The following is a 24,479-nucleotide window of genomic DNA, read 5'->3' as shown; positions in this document are numbered from 1 at the left end:
CAAAAGTGAATTTTCAAGGAACTCCAATATAGAAAAAAAGAATCTTTTATTCAAAATAAACTTGTAAAGAAACGACAATGTAAATTCAGTTACATATAGGGATGTTTTCCGAATATCTGGAATATTTCCCCGAGCAACAATTATAATTGATGTAGGAAGAAAATATGCAAAACAAATGGTCATGGGTCTAGCAATTAATTAGCTAAATCAATTAAAAGTGATGGAGCAGACATAGTTGTACACCGTGGAGGTATATATCCCTCAGAGCCTCCAAAGAGGACTGTTTCAGCCAACAGAGAAACCTTGTCCTCTTAAAGGAGGCCTTAGTGGCTGGCGCCCTGAGAGTTTAATGAGTTTCTCTAACACCGTTGAGCGCCTTGCATCTAGAATCATTTAAATGGGCTAGAGATAGGGGGTCCTAATAAATCCCCCATGGTTCTATCAGAGATTGGTGGTGGGAGCTGGAGTTTTTGTTTTGATTACCGTCCCTGTTGGTGAGATGAGGGAGTTCAGGCAGAAAATTCTATTTTACATTGCCATAAGAACTTAAACATTACAGCGGTTTGCGATGATTTGTCACCACGGTGAACTTATTAAAAGTTTTGCCATTTAAAGTAAACAACTTCCATCACCGTGCAAATTCTTTTCTCATTTGCACCTGTCTGCTAGATAATTAATAGCTAGCTAGGAGCAATCATAGAGGGTAAGCTGTCAAGTCAGGCCAAATTCCTGTGACGTTTCCTTCTAGCTGGACATTTGATGAACAGTCATAACAGTACATATATAAATAGGGTGGGCACTTTTAATTAATATACTCTGAAGCTCATGATTACCTCATAATGACTTCAGCTGACTGCAACTCAGTCCACACTGCTGTAACTGCATCACTGCTATCAGTTAATTAATGTTTGACAAGGTACAGTGTATCACTCAGTCAGTGACAAACTGTAATCATGCCGCAAGGTTTTGTTGATACAATACCAAACACACATGGGACCATTTCAGCACAGCTCCTTTGATTTTCAAAATGCAGAGCAGGAAAAACATAATCCCACAACAAGTGGCACAGCATTAAAGGCCGCTAATTAACACAATGGCCAAACACACACACAAAAAAAATGAATGTGGAGTAACTGTCATTATATCGTGAGTGACAATTCCCAAGACGGGACGCTTACTTTTTAGGAAATGAATTCATTTTCTATCGGAACAAAACGAGGAGCAAAAAATAAAAAAATAACACAAAACGAAACAAAAACCCCCCAAAACCCTCACAACTGAACAACTGAAAAAATACCCCACGCTAATTTACATGCGCACAAACCATGACACGCCATAACAGCAACAACTAATGGCTTAACAGAGATGAATAAGGCAGAGTCGCAGAAGCTTGGACTTTTTCAAATCCATCAAATGAATTCCTGCTGCTTTGGGAAGTGTGTATGTGCACAGATACATGTATTTAATGCCGTACATGTCTTGCGCTTTTATGCGAGCATTGCCACAAATTTGGTGTGTCTCTGTTTGTGTGTGAGGGTATCTCGCAGCACTTCTCAGACATTTAAAAAAAAAGCCCTGAGTGTGTTCCTGGATATGCGTGACTCATCTGCTTGGTTACAGCCAGCTTGGACGATAAAGTGCCGAACACAATGGCTGTGTAATCCGCCCTGACTGACCGGGAAGGAGACGCTCGCCACAGGGACTACAACTCAATTTAGCTCGGGTCACGAGGTCAACGCTCCTCAATTAGGGTTGGGGAGGGAGGGAGGAGAACACACACTGCACATGAATAACTTTCTTAATGAGCATTATTTGAACTGGTGATTGGTGTCATAAATAATTTGCAATAGAGGAGCATGTTAATCATGTTGCATAATATTTATATTCTATATTTTGCCTTGCATTGTAAGCAAAAGAAAAAAGAAAAAGAAAAGAAAGAGAGCGCGAGAGAACTCCACTAGCAGCACTATAAAAACGTCACAAATCAATAATCTCATTATGCAATTATTGCAACTTCAGCTTCCAAAAATATTAATGCTATTCATAAATGCAAACGAGACAAGAGGAGAGGGGGAAAAAAGACAAGAAAAAGAAAGAAAGAAACCCCAGAAACGTAGCATTTCATTTGCGGCAGTGGAGGAAATCCGTCATTGTCTCTGAATCAGAACTCTTTCTCCATGTGGCAGACAATCCATGACAACAAGAGAGACACATGCCATGGAATAAGAAGACATATCGGCCAGCTCCCGCGACGCCCAGTCCGACACACTGAGCTGCATGTCAAGAGCACTGACAGCCGTGCTAATGGGATTTTTCCATGCCTCCATCATAATTTCCTTAATGATAATACTATCCATATTTTTGTGTCACATTAGAAAAGTGTTAATGGGTGTTATGCCACAGATCATTAATTGTGAACAGACTGGAATACTGCAGCTTGCTGTAAACTAAGAATAACGCACCTTTTAGACATGAAAAGAGAAAAAAAGAGTGGACTGTAGCATGCGTCTGCGTTCCAGCTGATAAAATTAAGATTAGACATTCAGACCATTTAACGGTGAACATACTGCAAACAGGCTGCCTTAAAAAAACCCCAAAAAACAGGCAAGTTAGTTTTTGACTTGTTTCCGACTAAACTACAGAAGCTTTAACCACCCCTTCACACTTTTATTTATTTATTTTTTGTACATACACAGACCTATGCTTCAAAGTACTGAAGAGAATAGGAGTGGGAGTGGTTATGCGTGTCAAATGTTCAATTTTGTTTTCACTAAAAGGAAAAGCTTCAAATTTTATGGCCAATTTTTTTTGATTAAGCAAGTAAATATTTGTTTCAGTTTTTCCCGAAAGGTCTGGTTTCAATACCAGAAAAACGTCAATAAAAACTTTAAATCGAATTATTATGCACAAGCTTAGGAATTCAACCCCTCCCCCAAAACAGACAATTTAATCATTAATTTTATTTTTACAGGCCTATTACAGATTTTACAAATCCACCCAGTGCATGAGGGGTATATTTAAAGTGTAAAGTGATATTTCCTGTCAAGTATATTTAAAGCACGATAACCTCCTGGGATCACTTGTCTGGTGATGAATTTGAGTTTCTTAAAATCATCAAATATTTACGGTGTACATGGCACAGCCCTGATTACATGGCGATCACCATACCTAATGGAAATGGTGCAGAAAATATATTTATATATGCAATTGACAGACCTGGAAACTTCCTCCTCGGCCAATGAACACATCAGTGCCAAGACCTGAGAGTGTAATTTGCGCTCCAAATGAAAATATCAACCGCGTCTCATGTTATTCAGGAAGTAGTGGAGGACAGGCAACGTGGCAGTCATCATGCAGGATTTGGAGTGAGATCCTCCTTCCTCGCTGCTCACCACTGACTGAGGCAATGTGCTGACCCAAAGCCTCTGCACATCAAAACAAAATTACAATGTGCCTACAGTTGAGAAATATAGAAGGCTCAGGATTGAGTAAATGTCAGTGGCTGGGGTGAAGTGTTTGCATATAAGCGAATGATGTATGGTCTCGTCCTGTGCCATTTATTCCCCCAAGCAATAACGTAGCCGGATCTGTCTCTCAGACTTAATTGAAACGGGACTTGTAATGTTGCCCTTTTCCTCCATGGGACCAAAAACATAACCTCTGACTCCCACAAGCAGCCAATACTGAGCAAGTGGGTGTGTGTTGGAGGTACACAAGGGAAAAAGGAGTGCCAACTGTCACAGCATTATTTTCTCATCTTCTCTGCATGCACCCCACGTCCATACTATCCATACCAGTCCCTCAAAACGCTGCACATGATGCTCGTTCTACCTTCCCACCACGTTCCATCGGCATCTCTGTTCATTCTCCCCTCTGCAGAACAATGCGTTCTTTCTGAGCAAAGGGGAAAAAATTGGAACGTTCACATTGACCACTGCCTCAAGACAACCTATAAAAGTGAAATCTGAACTCGGAGATCCAGGTCTGCTCGCGAAAAGACACAGGAATAGGAGACACGGGCTCACACATGTATGAATGTGAGCGACACAAATTAGGAGATGCCACAAAACAAGAAACTACAAATAAAATGACCAATCATGTCTTCCTTGAACAATAGAGAAGAATAAAGTGTCAAATGTCAATTAAAAAAAAAAGACAAACAAAGTTATTGTGGACATCTGTATAAGTTTATCTCTGTCCCTGAGGAAATAGATGGACAAAGAACAATAAATAACATCTGCCTGGCCTTCCTTGGGTCCGATCCAAAACAAGGGAATATCTATGACGTATCTGCATTTCTGCTCCGGTTGAGCAGCCGGAATGAAGACATAAAAGTCACGATGTTCCGTGCTCCACATTTTCCCAATTTAAATTTTAGTGACAATAACAAAACAAACAATGTCATCACTCTGACTTCATTTGCATACTGATTTGCTCACTCTGCATCCCTCTCTGCCGCACACTTAGATGTACACAAATCTTAACAGATGTTCTTCTGAATGCACACACACAGTCTCTCTCTCTCTCTCTCTCACACACACACACACACACACACACTTGTAGCATGTAGGCATGCTGGCAGGAGACGATTATATGTGATATGTCTTTTGAGAATAGCAAATGTCACACCAACTAAACAAGAAAAAAAAATAATGCCAATGCCAATCTGCTCTGAGAAAATATGAAATCTATGTATGGAGCTGTTTACCGCGAATAGAGCAGTGCAGGTCTGGAAACAGAATGTGACAATTTTAAGATGTGCATGCACTCACATTTCCACTCTCTCCTGGGTATTGATTTAAAATGGTGGCTGCATGAATGTACCACAGACCATGTAATCTTCCTTTGAGATGAAGACTTCCGAGAACGAAAAGGGGGGGAGAGAGAAAGGGGTCCACAGACCACAAGCTGGGAATGTGAAATTGTGGACAATTATTTGCTGAGCAAAATACAATGCCTGCCAGATGAACTGGAGCTCAACCTCCAAAAACCTACAGCTCCCCCCACTAAAATGCTACAGAGAAAAGTAATGTGTGAATATGTGTGTATGTGTGTGTGTATGTTGCTCTCCCTTTCTGTCTCTATTTCCCTCTCCCTCCCCCTTTCTGAAACTCTCACAGACATGTACACTCTGTGGCAAATGGTAGATCAGATTACCACCAAACCAACTGTTTAAAGAAGAAAAAGGGAAAAAGTGACCAAAAAGGGGAGTAAGAAAAAAAAACCCAAATAACATCATAGACGTTACCGATGAAATTCAGCTGTTTTCAAGCTTTAAGCAACCTGACTGATAAATCCAGAACTTTTTCTTTTTCTTAATGAAATGTCTCATTAGTATTAAACGTTGGGTAGTATTTGCACCTCACCACACACTTGCGAGCACGCACATCACAGCCCCCCCTCCCCAACGTATAAAATGTTTCCTCTTTGAGTTTTCAGACGGGGTGAGTCACGTGACTGTGCACCCCATTCCATCAGACGGCTCAAGTTCCGACCAGGAGCGTCTTTAACGCATCCAGATGTTCGCCAGCGTCGCGCTGCACTGTTGCTCTTTAAACGTATCCCTGCCCCTTCTTTAACTCTCATCAGTATACAGTGAGAACCGAAAGCCGAGCATGTTTTTAATTTTTTATTATTATTAATATTATTAGTATTATTATTTATCCCCCTCCGATGCCAAGTACGTAAACAGTCGATTTCATGCGCAACACAAATAGGAAGGAACACTTCGAAATGCGTAAAAAAGAAAGGAAGAAAGAAAGAAAGGGGTGGGGGGAGAGACAGTTACATTTCACGAGCATTCAGTTCATGCTCGTCCACATTTTGTGTCATGTCCTTAAAAAGCAAAATGTTTTGAGAGCCACCAAACAGGCTTATCACTTACCTTTCAGTGATCTTGGTTTAGCTTGCTTGCGGCGCGACATCCTATAGAAAACGCTGAAGTTGCTCAGTTTCTGCCTGACAATTTGTGTAGGACGGGATAGTCTAAAGGTATAGTCTCTCTAAAATTGACTGACCAAAACCGCGGCTGCCTTTTTACCATTACATAAAGATGCAACTTAGCCCCGGCCGCGCCGTCTGTACACGAGTTTGCTGTTATTTTGTGATGAGTAGGTGGATGTTATAAAATCCAATTAGCCCGATCGCTATAGGCGACTTTATTTAGTTGAGCTAGGTATCGGGAAAAGTGTGAGAATATAGTAATCCCGTCATGCGCGTCCATTCTCCGGGAAAACACACACGCGTGTAGGCATGATGTTCGTTTAGAAACAAAAGCGCAATATTTGCTTTTCGCTTCTCATCTCAAATGCATCCGCGTGAGAAAGACATCAGCAAAACGCCTCCCGTGAGTGTGCAAAAATGCAACAAAACCCCCCCAAAAAAAGAGGAAAAAAAATGACAATAACACTTTTCACTTCATATCCACCTAACAGCATCAAAACTATTGCAGACTCTTCCTTTTCTCACTCCAGTCAGCTAATCATGAATTAGGTTCGGAATCTGATCTAAGTCTACGTCTAAATTGCTCTTAAAAAGAGGATGAAGAAGCAGAGAGAAGATGGAAGCTCCCTCCTCATCACAAACCTGCAAGGTCTTGGACTGCGCTGTCGCTCCGGTAGTCCACATAATAATGGAAAATGGAAGCAAGGCCCCCAAAGCCATCAGGATGGCTCCAGAGGGGGCCCCTACCCCGCAGGGACTCGCTCTGTACGTAATCACTGAGGAAATCATTGTCAGCCTGCCTGCACTCACACACAGACAGAGAGGCATGATTAAAATCCTAGGGATCATGGCAAGATGCGGATTGCTGGATCTGCTTGTCCCCGGATCCGGAGTCGAACTCTAAACCCAAAGTCGGCTTGCTCACCCTGGCGTCTCCTCTGCCTCAGCTCGCCGTCGGCCACTCTCCGTCTACGGCAGACGGACTGGTCCCCCTTCTGGTAGAAATGGTTAAGCAGAAAGACATTTTCTCTTTTGCTGTTGACATATATGACATGTAACGGCACGCGTGGAATTGGGATATCGAGTGTACTTTAAGATTGAGGGATTTTTAACGTACTACGGACTAGAACTATTACAGCCTATCCCCTAATCATTTCAGTGTTATTCATGAGAAATACATTGTTTTCTTCCATTTCAAATAAGAGGCTACATAGAATGAAAACAACCCACTATAATATTAATATTCCGTGATTTCTCTTGTTTTATCATTTCTTTAATCATCACTTTAGTGTGTCTTAATTTAATGATGTTTGAAATGGCTTTTTTCCTTTCTTTCTTTCTTTTTTCCTTTCCCTTCTTATCAAGATGTTCACAGCGGTGCACTGGAATACACCCTCACCTGCATGTGGAGGTCCATGCCCCAAACCTACCCCTGCTACGTGAAAATGAGATCCAGAGAGGAGCCCTGCAGTGGGCTTCTCACTCTGCACTCTTCCCCTCTGCAGGCTGGAGGCTGCCTCTGCCAGGGGCCCCATCTAAAAATCACAGTCACGCAACTGCTTTCCACCACTTTCAGTGCATTCTTATTTGGACTGATCCACAGAGCCAAATATAAGAGGAAACCAAAGGTTTGTTTTTTTTTTTCAACTGCAATCCTAAAGGGAAGGAGAGAAACAGTCAGTCTGAATATACTCCTGAATACGGGCTGGTGTAGAAGAAGAAAATTAACAGCAACCTTTGATAGCCTTTAGTGTGGCCAAATGTAATGTTGTTAAAGAAAATTCACTATAAAGTCAGCTATAACTATAAAAGTTAATGATGTGGTTGTATAATAATGCTGCTCTTATTCTATAGGGCATACCCAGTTTCTCGTTGGAGTTCATAATGAGGCAATACTGTTACAGGCATTTAAGGTAATCATCTAGTGAGAAGTAATGCACAAGTAATAGAAAATTTAGACCTATAAGGGAGAAGACGTAGCTATTAACTGACAGCCATTATTATGCTCGTGTTTTAAAGAGGCCTTGTTGTTTTCCTTCGTTTCTCCCCAATCAGTAGTAAATGCAAGGCTAAAATATTCTAAGATATGGCTTTCGATGTATATGTGATGTCAAAGCTTTCCCCGGTTTGTAATCGCAGTCCACACCTTTTGCTTTTGGAATAATCTCCCCACCCACATGGTGCCATAAAATGCTCGAAGAAGATCAATAAAAGGTAGTATGACACAGATTGACACGAGGTGCTTTGGTAAATTCAAAGCCCTCACAAACTACAGTAAAGTTGGTAAACACACTCATATAAAACATCTATTTGTAGGTGCTTGGAATCTGTCAGGAGGTCTCAGCTGCCTTAAAACTTCAATCTTAACAATGCTCCAAAGTTCCCCCCTCGGTGTCTCAGCGCTCTGTCAGGCGGCTCTCCCAAAGTTTTACCACCTTGCCTCCCCCCCCCCCCCCCCCCCCCCCCCCCCCCCACATACACACCTCCTCTCACAAACACAAACAAACAGTGCTCTTCAGTCCTCGAGGGCTCTTTGCTACTTTCATTAGTGACAAAGCAAGGCTTGACTCAGAGCTTGCACTGTTAAGTCTCTAAGTTACAGTACACTTTTCCTCAGAAGTTGTTTTTTTTCTTCAAGTAGAAGAAACCTCATGTGAGGAATGTTGCTCAAGAAGCTCCAAAAAAAAAACAAAAAAAAAACGTGTCTGACATGGCTTCCCTCTTAGGGATACCCTTATAAATAAGGAAAGGAGAACCATGTGGAAATTTTGGGAGCAAATAGGCACAATGAAGATCATCACAAATGTTTTTTTTTGTTTTTGTTTTTTGTTTCAAGTCTCATCTCTGAGGAGAATGGAAAGGGGAATCAAACAAAGTTATACAGAAAAGATGACATGTTTGCAATGAAAACAACGCAAGCCAGGAAATTTCTATTCAGCGCATAAGGTCATGCATGTACCTGCACGTGCCTTCAATATTCAACTATTTTCTTTTGTTTTATAGGCCTGCATTGTAGCTTCACATGAAGCCATTTGCATAAACATCAATCCCCAATATTGTGTTGTGCTTCCAAAAGTCATTATGTGGACTAGAAGTCTTTGAAATGCTATCGAATGCACAAAAGCACAGTCTTTTTTTCCATTTTTATTTTTTTTGCCACGGTATTTGTAGTAAAACTGAGCAGTTGTGCAGAGATTTTTTTCCCCTCCATCTCCCGTAGATTTTAGCTAGACATCGAGGCACCACAGCGAGCGAGCGTGTGCTGCTGCATCACAGATTTCACTCTGCCTCTCAGCAGGGTGAAATGTTCCCCAGTGGAATTCATGGTCCTCGGGTGGTGGGATTCTTCAGCAGTTCCTTTTGACCTGTGGCCTCTTCAACCTCTGTCCATTTGGCTCTAACAGTACACTGTCAAAAAAGGGAGGAAAAAAAAGTAGTAACTGAAGTTTAAAACTCAGAGAAAGTTTTAATCCCAATGAAGTGTCTCCCGTAGAAGTAATAATCACTGAAGGCTATTTAGTAGAATATTCTCACAAATGGTGAAAAACGGCGGCTTAAAAGCATAGTCGGTCAATTACGCTCGTTAGAAGAGGGCAGATACACAGACGTACATGTACACCAACCACGCACAATCACACACTCACACACTCACACACACACACTTGACTTGCCTCATTAAAACCCGTCCAGCTACTAGAACTCAGAGATGTGAATGTTTCCCTTGAGGAGTGGGGCACGTTCATTTTGAGAAAGGCAGAAGACTCGACTTTTTTCTCACTTGCTTATAATTACAGAGATTGCTGGAATGCATGACCCTGAGAATAAGGCTGAGTCCTGAGAGAGCCCACCAGAAGCATCACCATCTTCAAGTCCTGCTCTCCATTGTGTGTCTCCCTTGTTGGATGCCACCCACACCAGGCATGAGTGAGGTCGAGGCAGTGCCCCCAACACCAGAGGAGCTCCTCCCCAGGGACTTTACACTCTGCTCCAACAAGCCAAACTCCTGAGGCTGAAAAAAAAGTGAAGATAGCGAGTGACTGAAAACATTGCCCTCTCCAAGCAATGAGGCATTTTTTTTCTCACAGTAAACTGATTAAAAAAAAAGAACAAAAACTACATGGAGAGCTAACAATCACAAGGCTTCATTGGCAAGCAAGGCGTGAGTGCTGCTTTCCAACTTTACTGTTATCCAAATTGTCAAGCAATTAAACTCTGGAGCAAAAAAACAAAACAAAAACATCATATGCATGCAGTTCACATAAACATTGTGTCCCCCACTACCAAAATAAATAAATAAATAAATAGTGCATTTCAATAACTCTGTGGAAACGACATTATTGTTTCATAATTTGAGAAACTGTGTATTATATTGAAAAAAATATATACAAAGAAACGGTGACAGCCGCACTGTGTCAACCTCCTTGAAAACTGAAGGATGTCAACGGAATAGAGGAAATGTGGAGTGAGTGGACGTCGTCAACGGTGACCTTCCAGCTGGATATCCACAACTTCCATCTTCGTAAGCCAAGGAGCCCCATGGTGCAAATCCCAAACCAGGTCATTAGCACAGTGGTGTCACCAGACAGCAGATCATGGGCCAGAGAGGGAGTGAGAGAGGGACTCCTGGCACTGTAGTGGCTGCTGTGCAGTTTGACATTCAGGGCTGGCTGATCTATGGGGCTGGGGAGACAGTGCCCTTGCTCTGGGTCTTCATGAGGAGAAGGTCCTGGCAGTTTCCCCCCTTACTTACTCCATCATAAAACCGAGGGTCACGAGATGTTAGATTCGCATATATCTCTCACTTGGAACGCTGCGACCTGAATTGTAGGGTCTTAGCATGGTTTGATAACTAAATTATCACCCGTGGCGCTGGATCAGGCAATGAAAGGTGGTTAATACCATCAGCTAGCTAATTGCTAGCATGAAAAATTAGCAGACAAACTAAAGCTCTAGCATTCACCAGCTGGCTGCATTGATGTCCAGAATATACACCGGCTAAAATTACTTTTCTAACAATAACCTCCACAGTGATGCGTTACTGGCCTAAAGAATATTATTTGACCACAATGGGATGGTTTCATAGTGTGATCAAAAATTATTTTAGAGGTTTTATGTCCTTCTCAAATGGTTTTGACCTCAGCAGCCCAGCTCTCGCAAATGGTGACCACTGTGACCATGCCAAGAAAGAGGATCCCCAGGGACGTTACCATGAGCCAAGGTGAACATAAAAATCTCCCGGTGAAAGATGGACACTTTCCACTTGGCACCACCACATGAGACGGAAGGAAAAGACAGCATACTTTCATGCTTTCAACACTTTTTTTTTAAAGAGAAATGAGAGTAATTCTTTTTCTTGCTCATTACCACTCTCTCATTAGGAGATCTTCACTTTATGGTGAGATCAAGCATGCTCACCTCTCTATATGGTTAACTAGGCTGCCACACATAGCTGTGCTAGCCCCTTCTCATACAGAACATTTTACACAGTCAGACAGACACCTGGAGGGGTACCGGTGTCTGGTTATTTGGTTCACTGGATTTCACACTGAATTAACAAGTTAATGAAGCATATAAAATTAGAAATAAATGTATATCATGTATTACTCAGTGTGTCCGCTGCCTCTATACTGCTTATAGTTTTTATAACCTGGTGAAGAAACACAAACATGCACAGTTCGAAAGTTGTTGTTTTTTTGTTTTCCTGAAATGTCACACACTTGCAAATTGAGTGACTAAACAACGAATTAAAGGTTTTTTGATTATCCTGCAGCCTTATGAGTTATAGTGTAAATTAGAAGTAATAATAATAATAATACATTTTATTTAAATAGCGCCTTTCAAAGCACCCAAGGACACTGTACAACAGATAAAAACTGGAAATATACACAATGGTAAAAATAGAAGATAAAAGTTAAAACATACAGAAATTTAAGAATAGGCAATTTTAAACAGATGAGTTTTGAGGGTGGACTTAAGTAGTGATCTTCTCATCAGAATGTCCCATTTACTTCAGGATTTTCCCTGGAAAATAGGCAGTTGTTGTGTAGAGTGACTGGTGTGTTGGAGTTTTGTGAAGGCATGCAGATAAAGAAGGCTCTGAAGGATTAGAAGAAGCCTCACTTCCAGGCCATGAACGCATTATTCATCCCACCTCCTCCTCCTCTTCCTCCTCACCCTTCTCACCTTCACCACTCCCACCCACCCACCACCTTTTCATGTCCCCTGATGATTCCTTGGCTTCTCTGACAGTTGCAGCCACCTCTCTCTGGACTATGGTTGCAGGAGCTGGGAGTTGGTACAGTGTTAATTAAAAGAAAAGGTTAACACACTTGGGGTTAGCAGAAGGTGCATTCAGCAGGAGGCTCCCTTGGTAGAGCAGCTGCTCGCTGTTTCCTCCCACAGAGACCCCAAGGAAGGGAGTTGGCAACCTGGGACAGAGGCCAGGTGAGTGGGGGACACCAGAATGAAGAAGTGACTGTGGCATAAAGGATGGATTTGACCCTCAAACTAAAGATCAGCCAGTAGGTGTACTGAGTGGTTCCGCTCACCTGTCCAGCGCCTCCCTGCCTGGGCTTTGGCTTTGAGCTGATTAGTGTGTCCCAGAGAAGGTCTCACCTCCCTAAACACCTCCCACACACACACACACACACACACACAAAAACCTTCGTTAGACAGTGGGATGTGTGCCAGGCCCATTTAGAGGAGAATGTCAGAGAGGTAAGGAGAAACAGATAAAAAAAAAAGGCAAAATGAAGGGAGACAGAGAGGAACAGAAATGGCCTTTGGTGGACACCAAAGCGTGGGTCAGAGTTTTCTGTGAACCTGAACGTGCAGAAACGTTGAATCGCTGAGATTAGAACGTTGCCATGCCGTACAGCTGTTGTCACTGACTGCACAATATGTGATGTACTGTCTGTGGGAGATCATTAAATAATGATAAATTATCACTTGATATCGCTCAACTTTGCCGCGTTATTTTCCAAAAACTCCAACGTTCACAGGGGAAAACTGTTGACCTAGTTTAGAAGAGTTAGGTGTTTTGCATCAACTGGGAATAAATGATAAATGGATTCCCATTTAGCAGCAATATTTTAAAGATTAATTCATTAAATTACATTAAGAACTCTGCATCTGTTTAATATTCCAGTAATAAGATTTTTTTTATTTTACAGACATTTTATGTTTGGATTTTGGTTCTTAATTTTCACAGTGAACACAACAACGCACTAAGTCATTTTAAATCTTAACGCAAACGGCTCCCATCATTCACCATCTTAGGTCAATACATTGTGACAATCAAACATAGCTCGCTGATTGCCACTTTAATTAATTCCAATAAATACTCATGAGCTTTTAAGACAAACAAGAGGGAGTGAAACAGTTTTTCCTTCCTTTCCCCCCCAAACAAGCAGAGATAATTAAACATCTATCCTCAGAGAAGAAGTGTTCCCACTGGAAGGTTGTTTGGTTTAAGGATTTGCTCAGTGGTTTGACTCACTAGGGACTCTCCATTTGAGTCTCAAGGTTTTATATCTCTAACAAGGCTTTAATTGCCAAGGTAACAGACCACCTGATTAAGCCTGACAATAAGTCTGCTTTATCTGCGAGGTAGGAGTGAGCAGAATAGACTGCAGGGATGAGGAGGAATATTCAAATTTAGCTATCAGAGAGTCATGAATTCACTGTTAATAAGGTTGTGGCCAACAAGCAAAAAAAAAAACAAAAAACATATGGTCGTGCACTTGCCTAAAACATTCTATTTACTGCACATCAACTTTAGAAATGCACACTTCTTGCAGGAAAGATCCTAATTCTACTGAGAGTGTGGAGGAGGCGGCACTCAAAGCCTCAGGTCCCATGCCATGTGCCCTCCTTATTGTAACGAGTGCATTTCTCTCCTCAAACTCTGACTGGTGAGTGTGTCAGGGAGGAGGGGTATTCTTCAGAGGAGACAGGGAGCGTATGGTGGTGAGAAACTCTGTGTTAAAGTCCCATCTCTCCTGTCAGAAGGCTGACACAGGGCATCTAGGGACACGGGGCCTTTGGTGCTCTGAGTCTGGACAATGGCCTAGTTTCACCCCCCTCTACTACTCCCCTCCTTTCCTATTCCCTCCTACAATATACCACCTACAACAACACTCCTCAGCCTCCCCATCTCATCTGTTCTTTACTGTCATCCTGCCCTCAATGAACTGCCCTTCTCCAGCCCCTCCTTTTCATCTTCTCCCTTTGCCCTGTCCTTTCATTTCCTGTTTTTACTTGTTCTCAGAAATCTTCTAAAATCTCGGTACGACTTAAGTCATTTTATAAATAGACATAAAACAAGTGCTGCTTCTGTATTCAGCAAAAAACTGGTAGAGAATCCCAAAATCAGAGCTCATACTAATTTGGTTTTGAGAACACGTTTTCACTGTGTTCGCCTTGTTTTTCCTTTAGATGGATCACCTATGAGTCTGCGTGCGTGTGTCATCATAACAAAACTGTAGCAAAAGTTACCAGAAAGGAGGTTTTGAGTATTTGTCTATGTGAAATAACACTGTCACAAACTTTACAGGACGGCAAATTTGATCAGTAATGGGCAGTAATAATACTACAAAAAGAAGAAATACTTTAGTTATTTCTAAAATCTGGGAAATTACGGCATTATAACAGCCAAAACATGAAAAGACAGCTTAGAAAAAAGAGAGAAAAAGTGAAATTATGAGCAGACAAAGCCATAAAACATCTAAAGTCCAGGCACTCAGAGTAGTTTTGAAAAAGTAATAAGTAAGTCATTATTTTACAGGGATAAAGACATTAAAAATTAACCAGTGCACATATTTAAACAACTTAACTCAATTAAATAAATACAATATCACAGAACATAACAGCACTGAGTACTTAAGTACTAATGACTTTTGAATACTTAATGGATGTTGATGGATGACTGAAGTGATCTCATGGCGAGATGGTGAGTTGAGTTTGCTTTTGGTTGTTGGTTGTCTCTGCTCGTATGTTAAGAAGTAGAAAACCCAGAAAATAAACAACACAAACTCATTTACTCTTACTTTTTTATGTTTCATTTTCAGTATTGTCTCACATATGTTGCTGTCCAGTACGGCACGTTAATGTCTGTGCACTGAATTTAGGAACGCTATACTATACATTTTCATAAACTACATACTGTATACTGTAAACTACTTAGCATTTTGTCAAGTCTCGTGCACTTACTTTTTAATTCGGGTCCACACATTCTCTTTCAAAGCTTTGTGATATTATAAAACTGCTACTGTATACAAAGGACTTATCTTATCAACCCAAAAATAATATTCAAAGCACCTCTGTCATGTGAACATGTTGTACATGTCACTTTGAAAAATTCAGTCTGACATGGAGCTTCAACTCTTGCACTTCACATCAGGTGGCGCGTATGTGGCTATGGAAATTTCCCATGTTAGAATAACGCTCCCTCTCATTCAGTCTCTCTCACGCTCTCTCTATCTGGCAGGTGTAAATGGTGCAAGTTTCTGTCTTGTTCAACACCCATGCTATTTTGATGTGTTGGCAATTCCTTTGCCAGACCAATAACTCCCTCACACCAACACTACTCTTTCATGCTGCCTGCTTTATTCTCATTCTTGGGGGAATTCTCCCGAGATACGTAGTGTGCCTCTTAATTTCCCCGGGGATGCATGCGGGAAACATACACTAGTGATTTTCCAAGGATGAAACACAGGGAAAACATTAGACCACAATATATCATGACATCTACCGCTGCTGGGTCAGATAACCAGTTAACTGGGTTCCGCAACTTGTCACAAGTCCACATTATGCACTCCTTTTTCTTTCCTCGTCACCCAGTTTAGTTTGCTCTTTTGTTTTCAGGCCGAGGGTAGAACAGCAGAGCGCTGAGCAAAATGCAGCCAGTCAGTGCTGCATGGTAAAGGAAAATCCCCGGGAGGCAACGTGGCCCGGTGGGTTTGGTTTGTACACCCGTCACACACATCTGAAGGGGTGACGTGCATCACTGCTCCACTGAGGGAGAGCCTCTGCCATGTTTACTGTCATGTTCCAAGGTATGCTGCGTGGCTTCAAACACATCAAACACATCTACAGGAATACAGATATTGGGAATGCCATGGGGATCCACACGAAAGGGTACAGACGTACTCCTCAAAACACACATGCCCACAACTCTGTTACGAGCGCTCACAAACCGCACAAAAAAGCAAATCCACTTTTAAAAATGCTGTTTTATGTATTAACAAATAGTCAGTAATTGTGATGCAGACTGCTTATCCAGAGTGTGGCTTAATATTGGATAGAATCGATTGTATTGTGTCTCATTCATTCTTAGCATTGTATCTAAATTTGACAATATGCCGTTTTTGTCTCTATAGTTGTTTCCATAGTAACAATGGCAACAGTTACACCTAGGATGTAAAAGGAGATGATACAGCCAGTTGAGCCTTTGTTCAGATTGTGATGGCTGAGTGGAAACAAAAACAGTCGTGTACAGCTACAGTATTTGACAGTTTTTGTGTGTGTGTTTTGCGCTAATAGCAGTGTCGCTTATTTCCCCTTACATCCCTTATCTTTACTATAGTTTCTCATCAAATTAACAGGTGATATATGATGCAACTGATACCAACAGAATATCGACATACGGTCAAAAACATGTTGTCTTTCAGCTCAATCACGAGGCTTTTGGAGTGCACTATCACACAGTTGTGCTTGATTTATGAAGAGTCGTCCAGACTGATTTGACTAGCAAAGTGCTCCCCTCCCGGCCTGCTGTGTGTAGTGTTGAAAAAGGCTGAGTTGTTTGCTGTGCCTCTAGGCGTGAGGATGAGGGGGAGCAGCCTGGAGTTCCTGCCTGGCTCAGGGGGAGGTTGGACTGGATTAGACGGCTGACAGCTGGGCCACATCTCTGGAGGCGCAGGGCGGAGAGGCCCCCTGTCTGACTGCCTCTGCACCAAGTGTCAATTTGAGCATGAAGGAAGGATGGAGTGAGCCAAAGAGTAAGTAAGTGAGCAAAGTGGGGCCACTGGTAGTCCTGGGTGGATTGACATCAGCTGTGCATGGGCCGTGCACACCGTTAAGCATCAGGAAACACACTGTTTATTTAGTGGGTTTTGACTTGGGGGCACAAATGTGTGCACACTCGAACAGACACACCGACACAAGACAAAGTACTCTTACGAGGTTGCAGCTCTTGACCTCTCTAGTTCTGGCTGCGATGTTCGTTGCCATCGCTGCATGATATCGGGAAAGCATATTAAACAGGTTGAGCTATTTAAGTTGGAAAAAAGAAAAAGTGGGTTTTGCTATTAGCTGCATTTGCTTCAAAATCAAAGTGCAATCTTTTCTTCACCAAATCAAAGCTGTTCGGTAATGCAGAAATGGCAGTGAAACTGGCTCGCCTCAGGTGGTATCCTGTACAATTAAGTGCAATCAAGAATACAAACTACTTCAAAATCAAACCCACTCCTATTTTATTTCTATTTTCAGTGATGGAATATGTAATTAAATCTGACTCCTCTAAGTAGTTGCATTACTTGATAGGCTGACTTTGAACATTTGCTCCTACTTCCAGAGGAGATTCTTGATAGATGATTTGATTGTATCATGCACAACAACTGGCATAATTTTCTTCAGCAGCACAATGTTAATATGAAGAATGTTCCAGTGCCTTATGAGAATTTTCTATAATAGGTTTTCTCTAATCCTGGGAGACTGCTTTGTGTATTTCCTGCACTGAGACTTGGCTATCACTGGGACGTGGGATGTGGGCCGGAGTCGACTTTATTAGCTGGTGATGTTCTAATGTGATTTATTTTTATAAATGAGAGAGGGGTGGGAATGCAAGTGGGGGTGGAGGCCAGTATGCAAATGCAGACCCTCATTAAACACTACCACCACCACACAACATTATCTGCTGCTCCTCGGATTGTTTGCGTGCATTAACGAGATGCAACCGAGTCGGCTAACTAATGACAATGTAATGATCAGAGCATTTATGATAAAGTCATCAGAAGCCGTGACACTTACACTTTTGATGTATTAGCATGAGCTCTACCACCCATACACTCAGGTGAACCCAGGTTCCGCCACACTTTTATCCATTTGAGAAGTGGGGAAGTGATTACACATTCAACTTTAGACTTGTGACCCTTAGAGGCAGGAAACAACTTATCCCGTCTTTACTTTTTAGCCAGAAACTTTGTGTTTCCACTTTTAGTGAGTTAGAATTACAAACTCCACTGAAACAGCTGAAATCTTTGAGGCCAAGAAAAAGTCTCATTGATAAATATAGGGACTGCTATTTGTTACTCCACGGAGATATTTTGCTGCATATATTGTAAATATCCTGTTCTTGCCCAGGGTGCTAGGGTCCATATTTTTGGACTTTATCGAATAGACTTTTAGCATGCTTAGAATGATTTAAATTACGTACTACAAATATTTAATAATATACATTTTCATTTTCGTTCCGCACACATCAAATAAAATATACGATGCATGAAACCACCACCCACATAGAAATGTAATTAGTGCATTTTCTTCTTAGAGTTCTTTGCTTTGTTTTAAATTTATTTTGTAAAAATGCCCATGCAAGTCTTTACAGCAGTTTTATTTCTGGTCCTTCAAACTTTCCTATGAAGTTGGGATACAGATCTCTGGGGATCCTCACAAGCCCATTTCTGTGTAAAGATGTTTATCTTTATGGCTTTTGCGAGAATGAGGAGATTAACCCCATAACTAGCAGACATCTTATAGTTGATCTGAGCATCATTAGTCCACATTAATAACCCATGGAAGTGCAAATGGGCTTTTTTTTTATCATCTTAATTACATGACATCTGAGCTCTCTATCTAAAGATGAGTCTCTTCAGAGATGAGACAGGCCCTGTGACTTCGAGGTACTTGTTTTTGTCTGCGCATCTGATGAAAAAAAAATCCTGGTGCTAAAGAACGTGGGCCCATGCGCGCACGCACACACATATACACACACGCACTAAACTAAAAAGGATGCCATTGCCCATTAGAGAGATGGATTGACAGGAAAGCAGAATAAATCTTTGTGGCAGTGAGTTAGAAATATAAATAGAGCACCTAAGATAGATTTGTCTCTGGTGTTGATGAAGTTACCTTTGGGGGTAGAGCTCTACCTTTTTAGTAATGAGGACAACCACAAACAGTTTGGTCTCCTAACGAGAAATGATGTTTTCAGAGGTGCCATACAAAAATGCCATAGAGTAACACCTCGCTTAAGCATTTTCTGTGATTCTCCACAAAAATAGCAAAAGTGAGATGTACTTGTGAAGGAATGGGCCCCACCTGGTGGCTTTGATGTACAATATACCCTGCTATAAATAAAGAGGAGAAATAGCTTAGATTAGCCTCAGTTTACCACAGTATTTCAACACCAACGCAATATTTTCAGTGAGATTTTTGTTTTTTGAGACATCTTGGGTGGATGGAGAACATTATATCTGCTTCAGACTGACTTTAGAAAATATATATTTTAAGCATTTGGGCCTGCAGATGGTAACAAAACAGAAACACATACAGTTGAATAGAAAATAATAAAAGAATTAAAGTCTTATGAGTGTTAAAACGGAGACCACATGTTATTTTTAAGTATCTTTAATCAAAACTCCCCTTTCAATAATGACGGCTATAAAAAATACACCATTAACAGCTGAATAATTTTAATTAGATCAATGAATTATGGTAAAATCAGGTAGGCAGGGGAGGGAGGGGAATGCTCTATTACCCTTTTTATCATCAAAGTGAGTGCTGTGCTAATTATGCTAGTAGCACCCAGTCAGAGCCCACAAGAGACTGATAACAGAGCACTGCCCAGGGTTAGAGTGATTGCACTCACTTCCTCTTTGCCATCTCATTGGGCAGGTTGAGGTTGCTGATATTCCTGCATTAATAGGATGCGCGATGATACAAAGCAACATTAAGAAGGTGTGATGTGCAATGCGTGGTTTTTTTGTTCCCTTTTTAACCCGAGTTCAAGAGCTGGCATCCCATTAGAGCTCTATTGCTAATCAATGTGAGACATTATAGGTTGTATAAATCACACTCTGACACCTGCTGTATGGGTCGTTAACAGAGAACTCACCAGGGAGGGATAGACAGAACAAACATGCAGACAGGCTGAACACAAATGTCTGAGGCTCAGGATAACGAATTGATATTAGACCGTCATTATGGTGACCCAAAGAGCTGATCAGTGAGGAGAAAAACTGGTACAAAAGGGGGCCATACAGCTAAATAACTAGTAGTGATGCGTCTGAGTTAGTAAACAAAACATTGGTTTAAGTTTCTTACAAAGATGCACTCACAGACTCGCTGCTTTCTAATAATGGTATGTAATCTAGGCTCAAATGATTATTTGCAATTTGCAGTTCCCAAACAACCACAGACCACCGGAGGTGTTTCTCAAATATTAGGAGGAAAGATGAGAGAGGTTCCTGTGAAAATTTTTAATTGAGGATGTAGATATTCTGCCCGAAAAGGCATGCAGGAAAGTGCACACGCAGGCATTTGTAACCTGAGTGTGGTACAGAGGGGGACCATCTGAAGACTCGCAGGCTCTTTGATGTCTTGTGAATACGGGCATAATGCATGTGTAATTAATAAGCCATTTGCATATGATGAACTAGGGCACTTAGTCAATGTTCTCGGGATACAAATACCTGAGGAAAACAATAACAACTGAGAACATTAAAAAAAGGAGTCTACGCAGAAAAAGACAAATCTATGGCCCGCTTCGGATTAGAAATACATTAGCAGCTAATTATGTCCTAATTGCCAATATTTTAGCAGGTGTTTGTACTTAACCAGTGGTAATGCCCTCCTGGAACAAGCTCATCAGGAGTATTCTCAGGTGAATCTCTGCAGTCCTGTGTGATTATTATGCGACAAGATGGACTTGTGGACAAAAACATGGATAATAAAGAGGCTGCCGAACCTGGTGACAGTAACAACAACAAAAACAGCAACATAATAATAATCATCATCACAAAAAAATAACCAAAACTCACAGTGACACTGCTACCACCACCACCACCACCACTACTACTTCTACTACACATTATAAGAAGAAGAAAAATAAATGACGTAGGAAAAAAACAGAAGAAGAAGAAAGTACTTGAGTCCCATCTGTGATAGAATACCAATGTAATCTTGACAATCATAAACTGTTATGCATGCTGAAATATTAATGCTGTGAGCACGCAGTTCAAAAAGAAGTATTCATTTTTTTGGCCAAATATTTTCAAAGCAATCAAAGACTCTGGGAGGTGGAATTCTCTCACCTAATCAAACAGCAAATGTAACCCAGCGCTTGATTAAATATTGAGCTACGGAGTTTCAGATATCTTTTTTCATTGGCCTGCTGGCATTTGGCAGCAGGGGAGCATCAAACTCCTATAAGTCCCCAGAGTTAGTCCACTCTGGAAAAGTGCTGAGCCAGCAGATCAAACTGTAGAAATGTCACAGAGTGAAAGAAAATGAACTACAAGCGTGCATCGATTGAGAGTCTTCTCCACATCTTATAGACTTCCATGATGTTAATATGAACAAAACCAAAGTGAAGCTAGAATTTTTAATGTGCCTGATTTTTCATAATAAGACAAAATTAGGGTTTGTTGTATGTCAGTGTCATTGCTTATCACCGGGAAATAGTATCACTTATCACTATTTAATAGTAATTAAATAAGACTGTCTTTAAATCAAGCCTGATTTTTTGTAATTAGGCCATTTTCAGTAATTCTATACTCTTATTCTCATGGTTTTCACTGATAGTGGCAATGCAGCTATTTCTCTGCTGTTCTTCTGCAGCATTATCGCAAAAACTACCTTATTGCTGTTGGGAATCCATCATCTCCTGCTGTGTCTGCACATTAAAAACATTAATCTGCCAAAATACAGAGTCACTATCTTTTATTTTTTCTTCCTGTCACCCTCCACATCTTCCTCCTGGTTCTGTCGGAGACTTCTTCCTGTTAAAAGTGAGATTTTCCTTCTCGCTCTTGCCAAGAGTTTTCTGGTTGTTGGGGTTTAATTTGGATTATTCTAGGGTCTTTACCTTACAATATAAAGCACCTTGAGATGATTGTTGTTGTGACTTTGAGCTATAAAAATAAAAGTGGAATTGAATTCACTATTTTTGGTGAAGAAGAAATCCCACATTTTAAACTTTTTTTAAACTAGAAAATTACCTTTTTTTTCTTTTTAAAATGAAGACAGTAAGAACAACTGAAATGTGCACAGAAATAGTTGCAGCCAGAGCGAATGTACCAATCCACATTCTCAGTGAGGTGACCTGCTGTTGCTTAGAAAGCTCTTTGCATTATGTGACGCATGAAATCTGATTGTGGTGACTCATGGTATGAATCAAACGTTTAGTCTGCTGTCACTCTTCTGTTACCTGTTCAATGCATTTCAGCCTTATCTAACTACACTTGTAGTTACCAACACCAACCATAGGTGTCGCCAAATAACGGAGCACTGAAATTTTGAAAGATCATATCTTTAAAGTTATTAGTAAGGCCTGTGCTATTCCAAGATAACAACACGCGATACCTGTTGTAAACATCTGGTGCTCATGTCGCACGGATTCGCCGACACATCGGTAGCTCATCTTGCTCTTCATAAAAAGGCAGATTTAGGCTATGCTCTCAGAGTTGCAAATCCACATATCGTTGTTTGTTATTAAAATGATCCTAAACAATCATTCAGCCCTTTGCCTCAGTTTCACAAGTCTGAAATGCCATTTTGACAGTTCCAAGCTCAATACCCAGTCTTACATCAAATATCTGTTCAACTTTTTACCCCATTTTTTTTTTTTGTTCTACTCCCCACACTCACCATTGTATTGTTCGACCTTGAGTGAGATGCTGTCAGGCGCTTTTTAGAACATAAGCGTTGCAGTTTCCCATAATCCACTGGGAGTGTTGAGGTGAGAGCTGTGGCCCAGTAGCACTCTGAGTGGCTGGCAGCGGATCAAAAGCAAACGAGGTTCCTGAGCTCATTCCAATTATAACAGCACACACTATCAACTACAAATACAAACAGCACATAAGTGATAGCACTGGTGGCCTGGAGGACTGCTGCCAGAGAGCAGGCAGCATGCTAATCAGGATACCTCTTGCCATGGGCTATTTAGGGAATAGCCTCTCATCCCACCAATTCCCCATGCCTTAACCAGGGAAACGAAAGAGAAGAAGGGGAGTGAATTCCCTGAGTGCACAATCCAAGGACAAAATATTAGAAAATGGATCTTTATCTTTGCTCTTGGCCAATATCCATATTAATTGCGAGAAAAAAGAACAACAATACAAATGCACTGAATAAAATATAAAGAGATTTGTCAAATACATACAGCTACAAATTAAGACCACCTCCTATACTCTGCTCTTATGTTAATTCAATCAAAAGGCCGACATAAAATAATGTCTAAAAAATTACTTAAAAAAATAATAAAAATATACCACGACTAATTTAATTTTCGTCCCATTTAATGCAAATTCCACACAGGCTTTCATTGACTTCACTAAGTAGGAATCAGACCGTGCCCTAAGGTTTAACCTTTGCAAAAGCAGAATGTGGAAAAACAAGCTCCTCATTCATTTGCACATCACTTCACACTGGTTATTGCAATTAGTCTGATTATTCATAACAACAATCTTCCCAAGCATCCCATTGTAGTCCGCCAATCCAGCAAAGTGATTTATATCCGGTCGACTGTCATGGGGAAAAAGGAAGTGAGATGTTTAGAGTAGTTCTGTGCTAACGTGCGCACGCCCCCACCTCACACGGACATCCCCTCAGAGCTTGGCAACTCTCCAGAGCCATGCAGGGGCTGCGGAGTACAGCGGGAGCCTGAGTGAGAAGCACACATTGTGCACTGCGGGACCCCACCAGCCCCGGCCTGAAGGCACAACTCTCAAGGACATGGAGAACTGGGGCAGAGAACTTCCAAGCTTCCCACTGTTAGGGCAGGCTGAGAAAAAAGGGAGAGTTTCCAAAGTGTCTCGATCTGTTTGAGCATTACCAGTGAAATGCGTTGTTAAAAGGGATATCATCAGTTCTCTTGTTCAGTAAACAATAATCAAGCAAAAGCCTGTTGTGCACAGAATACCTCTAGTCCGCAAGACATTTAAATGTAAAATGTATTATATAGAATTCACAATTAAACCCTATTATGTGTTAAAGAAGGGGTTAGACTGGTGTCACATCTCATATAGGTGGGTTACATTCCAGAGGAAAATGGTTAGAATAAAGTCTGAGTAGAAGTATTGAAAATGTGTGTGTTAATACACAGAGTCTAATCTCCCACTCAAAAATAATTACTGACCTGTATGACATTCGAGCAAGTGATACATTTGAATCAGCGGCTGATACAGCCTCGTGATCTCCATGTTGGGAAGTGTTTTTGCAGACAAATAAATATATAATCTGAAAACGGAGATATGAAGTTCTACTGAATATTTTTGTGAATAGTGACAGTGATAGATACAGTCCGGTTTTCATAA

The 24,479-nt window shown here is 41.1% G+C and overlaps 1 protein-coding gene and 1 long non-coding RNA gene across 4 annotated transcripts in view; both read right to left on the bottom strand.

Moving 5' to 3' along the window:
• LOC147308385 (zinc finger protein 521-like) overlaps window positions 1-6,579 on the bottom strand; it is an 88,586-nt gene extending 82,007 nt beyond the window's left edge. For all 3 annotated transcript variants that reach the window (XM_086270839.1, XM_086270840.1, XM_086270842.1), the window contains exon 1: window positions 5,885-6,579. In XM_086270839.1, coding sequence (XP_086126965.1) covers window positions 5,885-5,924 — 40 coding nt within the window. In that variant the 5' untranslated portion in view covers window positions 5,925-6,579. The remainder of the gene's footprint in view (window positions 1-5,884) is intronic.
• Window positions 6,580-9,106: 2,527 nt separating this feature from the next.
• Window positions 9,107-22,913, bottom strand: LOC147308384 (uncharacterized). Its single transcript, XR_015126237.1, has 4 exons — window positions 22,813-22,913; window positions 12,492-12,562; window positions 9,615-9,952; window positions 9,107-9,351 (listed from the first exon to the last, which is right to left on the bottom strand). It is a non-coding gene; the product is annotated as an uncharacterized LOC147308384 (long non-coding RNA).
• Between the last annotated feature and the right edge of the window lie 1,566 nt (window positions 22,914-24,479).

The sequence above is a fragment of the Aulonocara sp. 'chitande type north' Nkhata Bay genome, linkage group LG18 (genome assembly GCF_057382095.1).
Source record: "Aulonocara sp. 'chitande type north' Nkhata Bay isolate Kocher_YH1m ecotype deep benthic linkage group LG18, A_spYH_male_GT1.1, whole genome shotgun sequence".
NCBI classification, from domain to species: Eukaryota; Metazoa; Chordata; class Actinopteri; order Cichliformes; family Cichlidae; genus Aulonocara; species Aulonocara sp. 'chitande type north' Nkhata Bay.
This window is presented reverse-complemented; position numbering and strand designations above follow the sequence as displayed.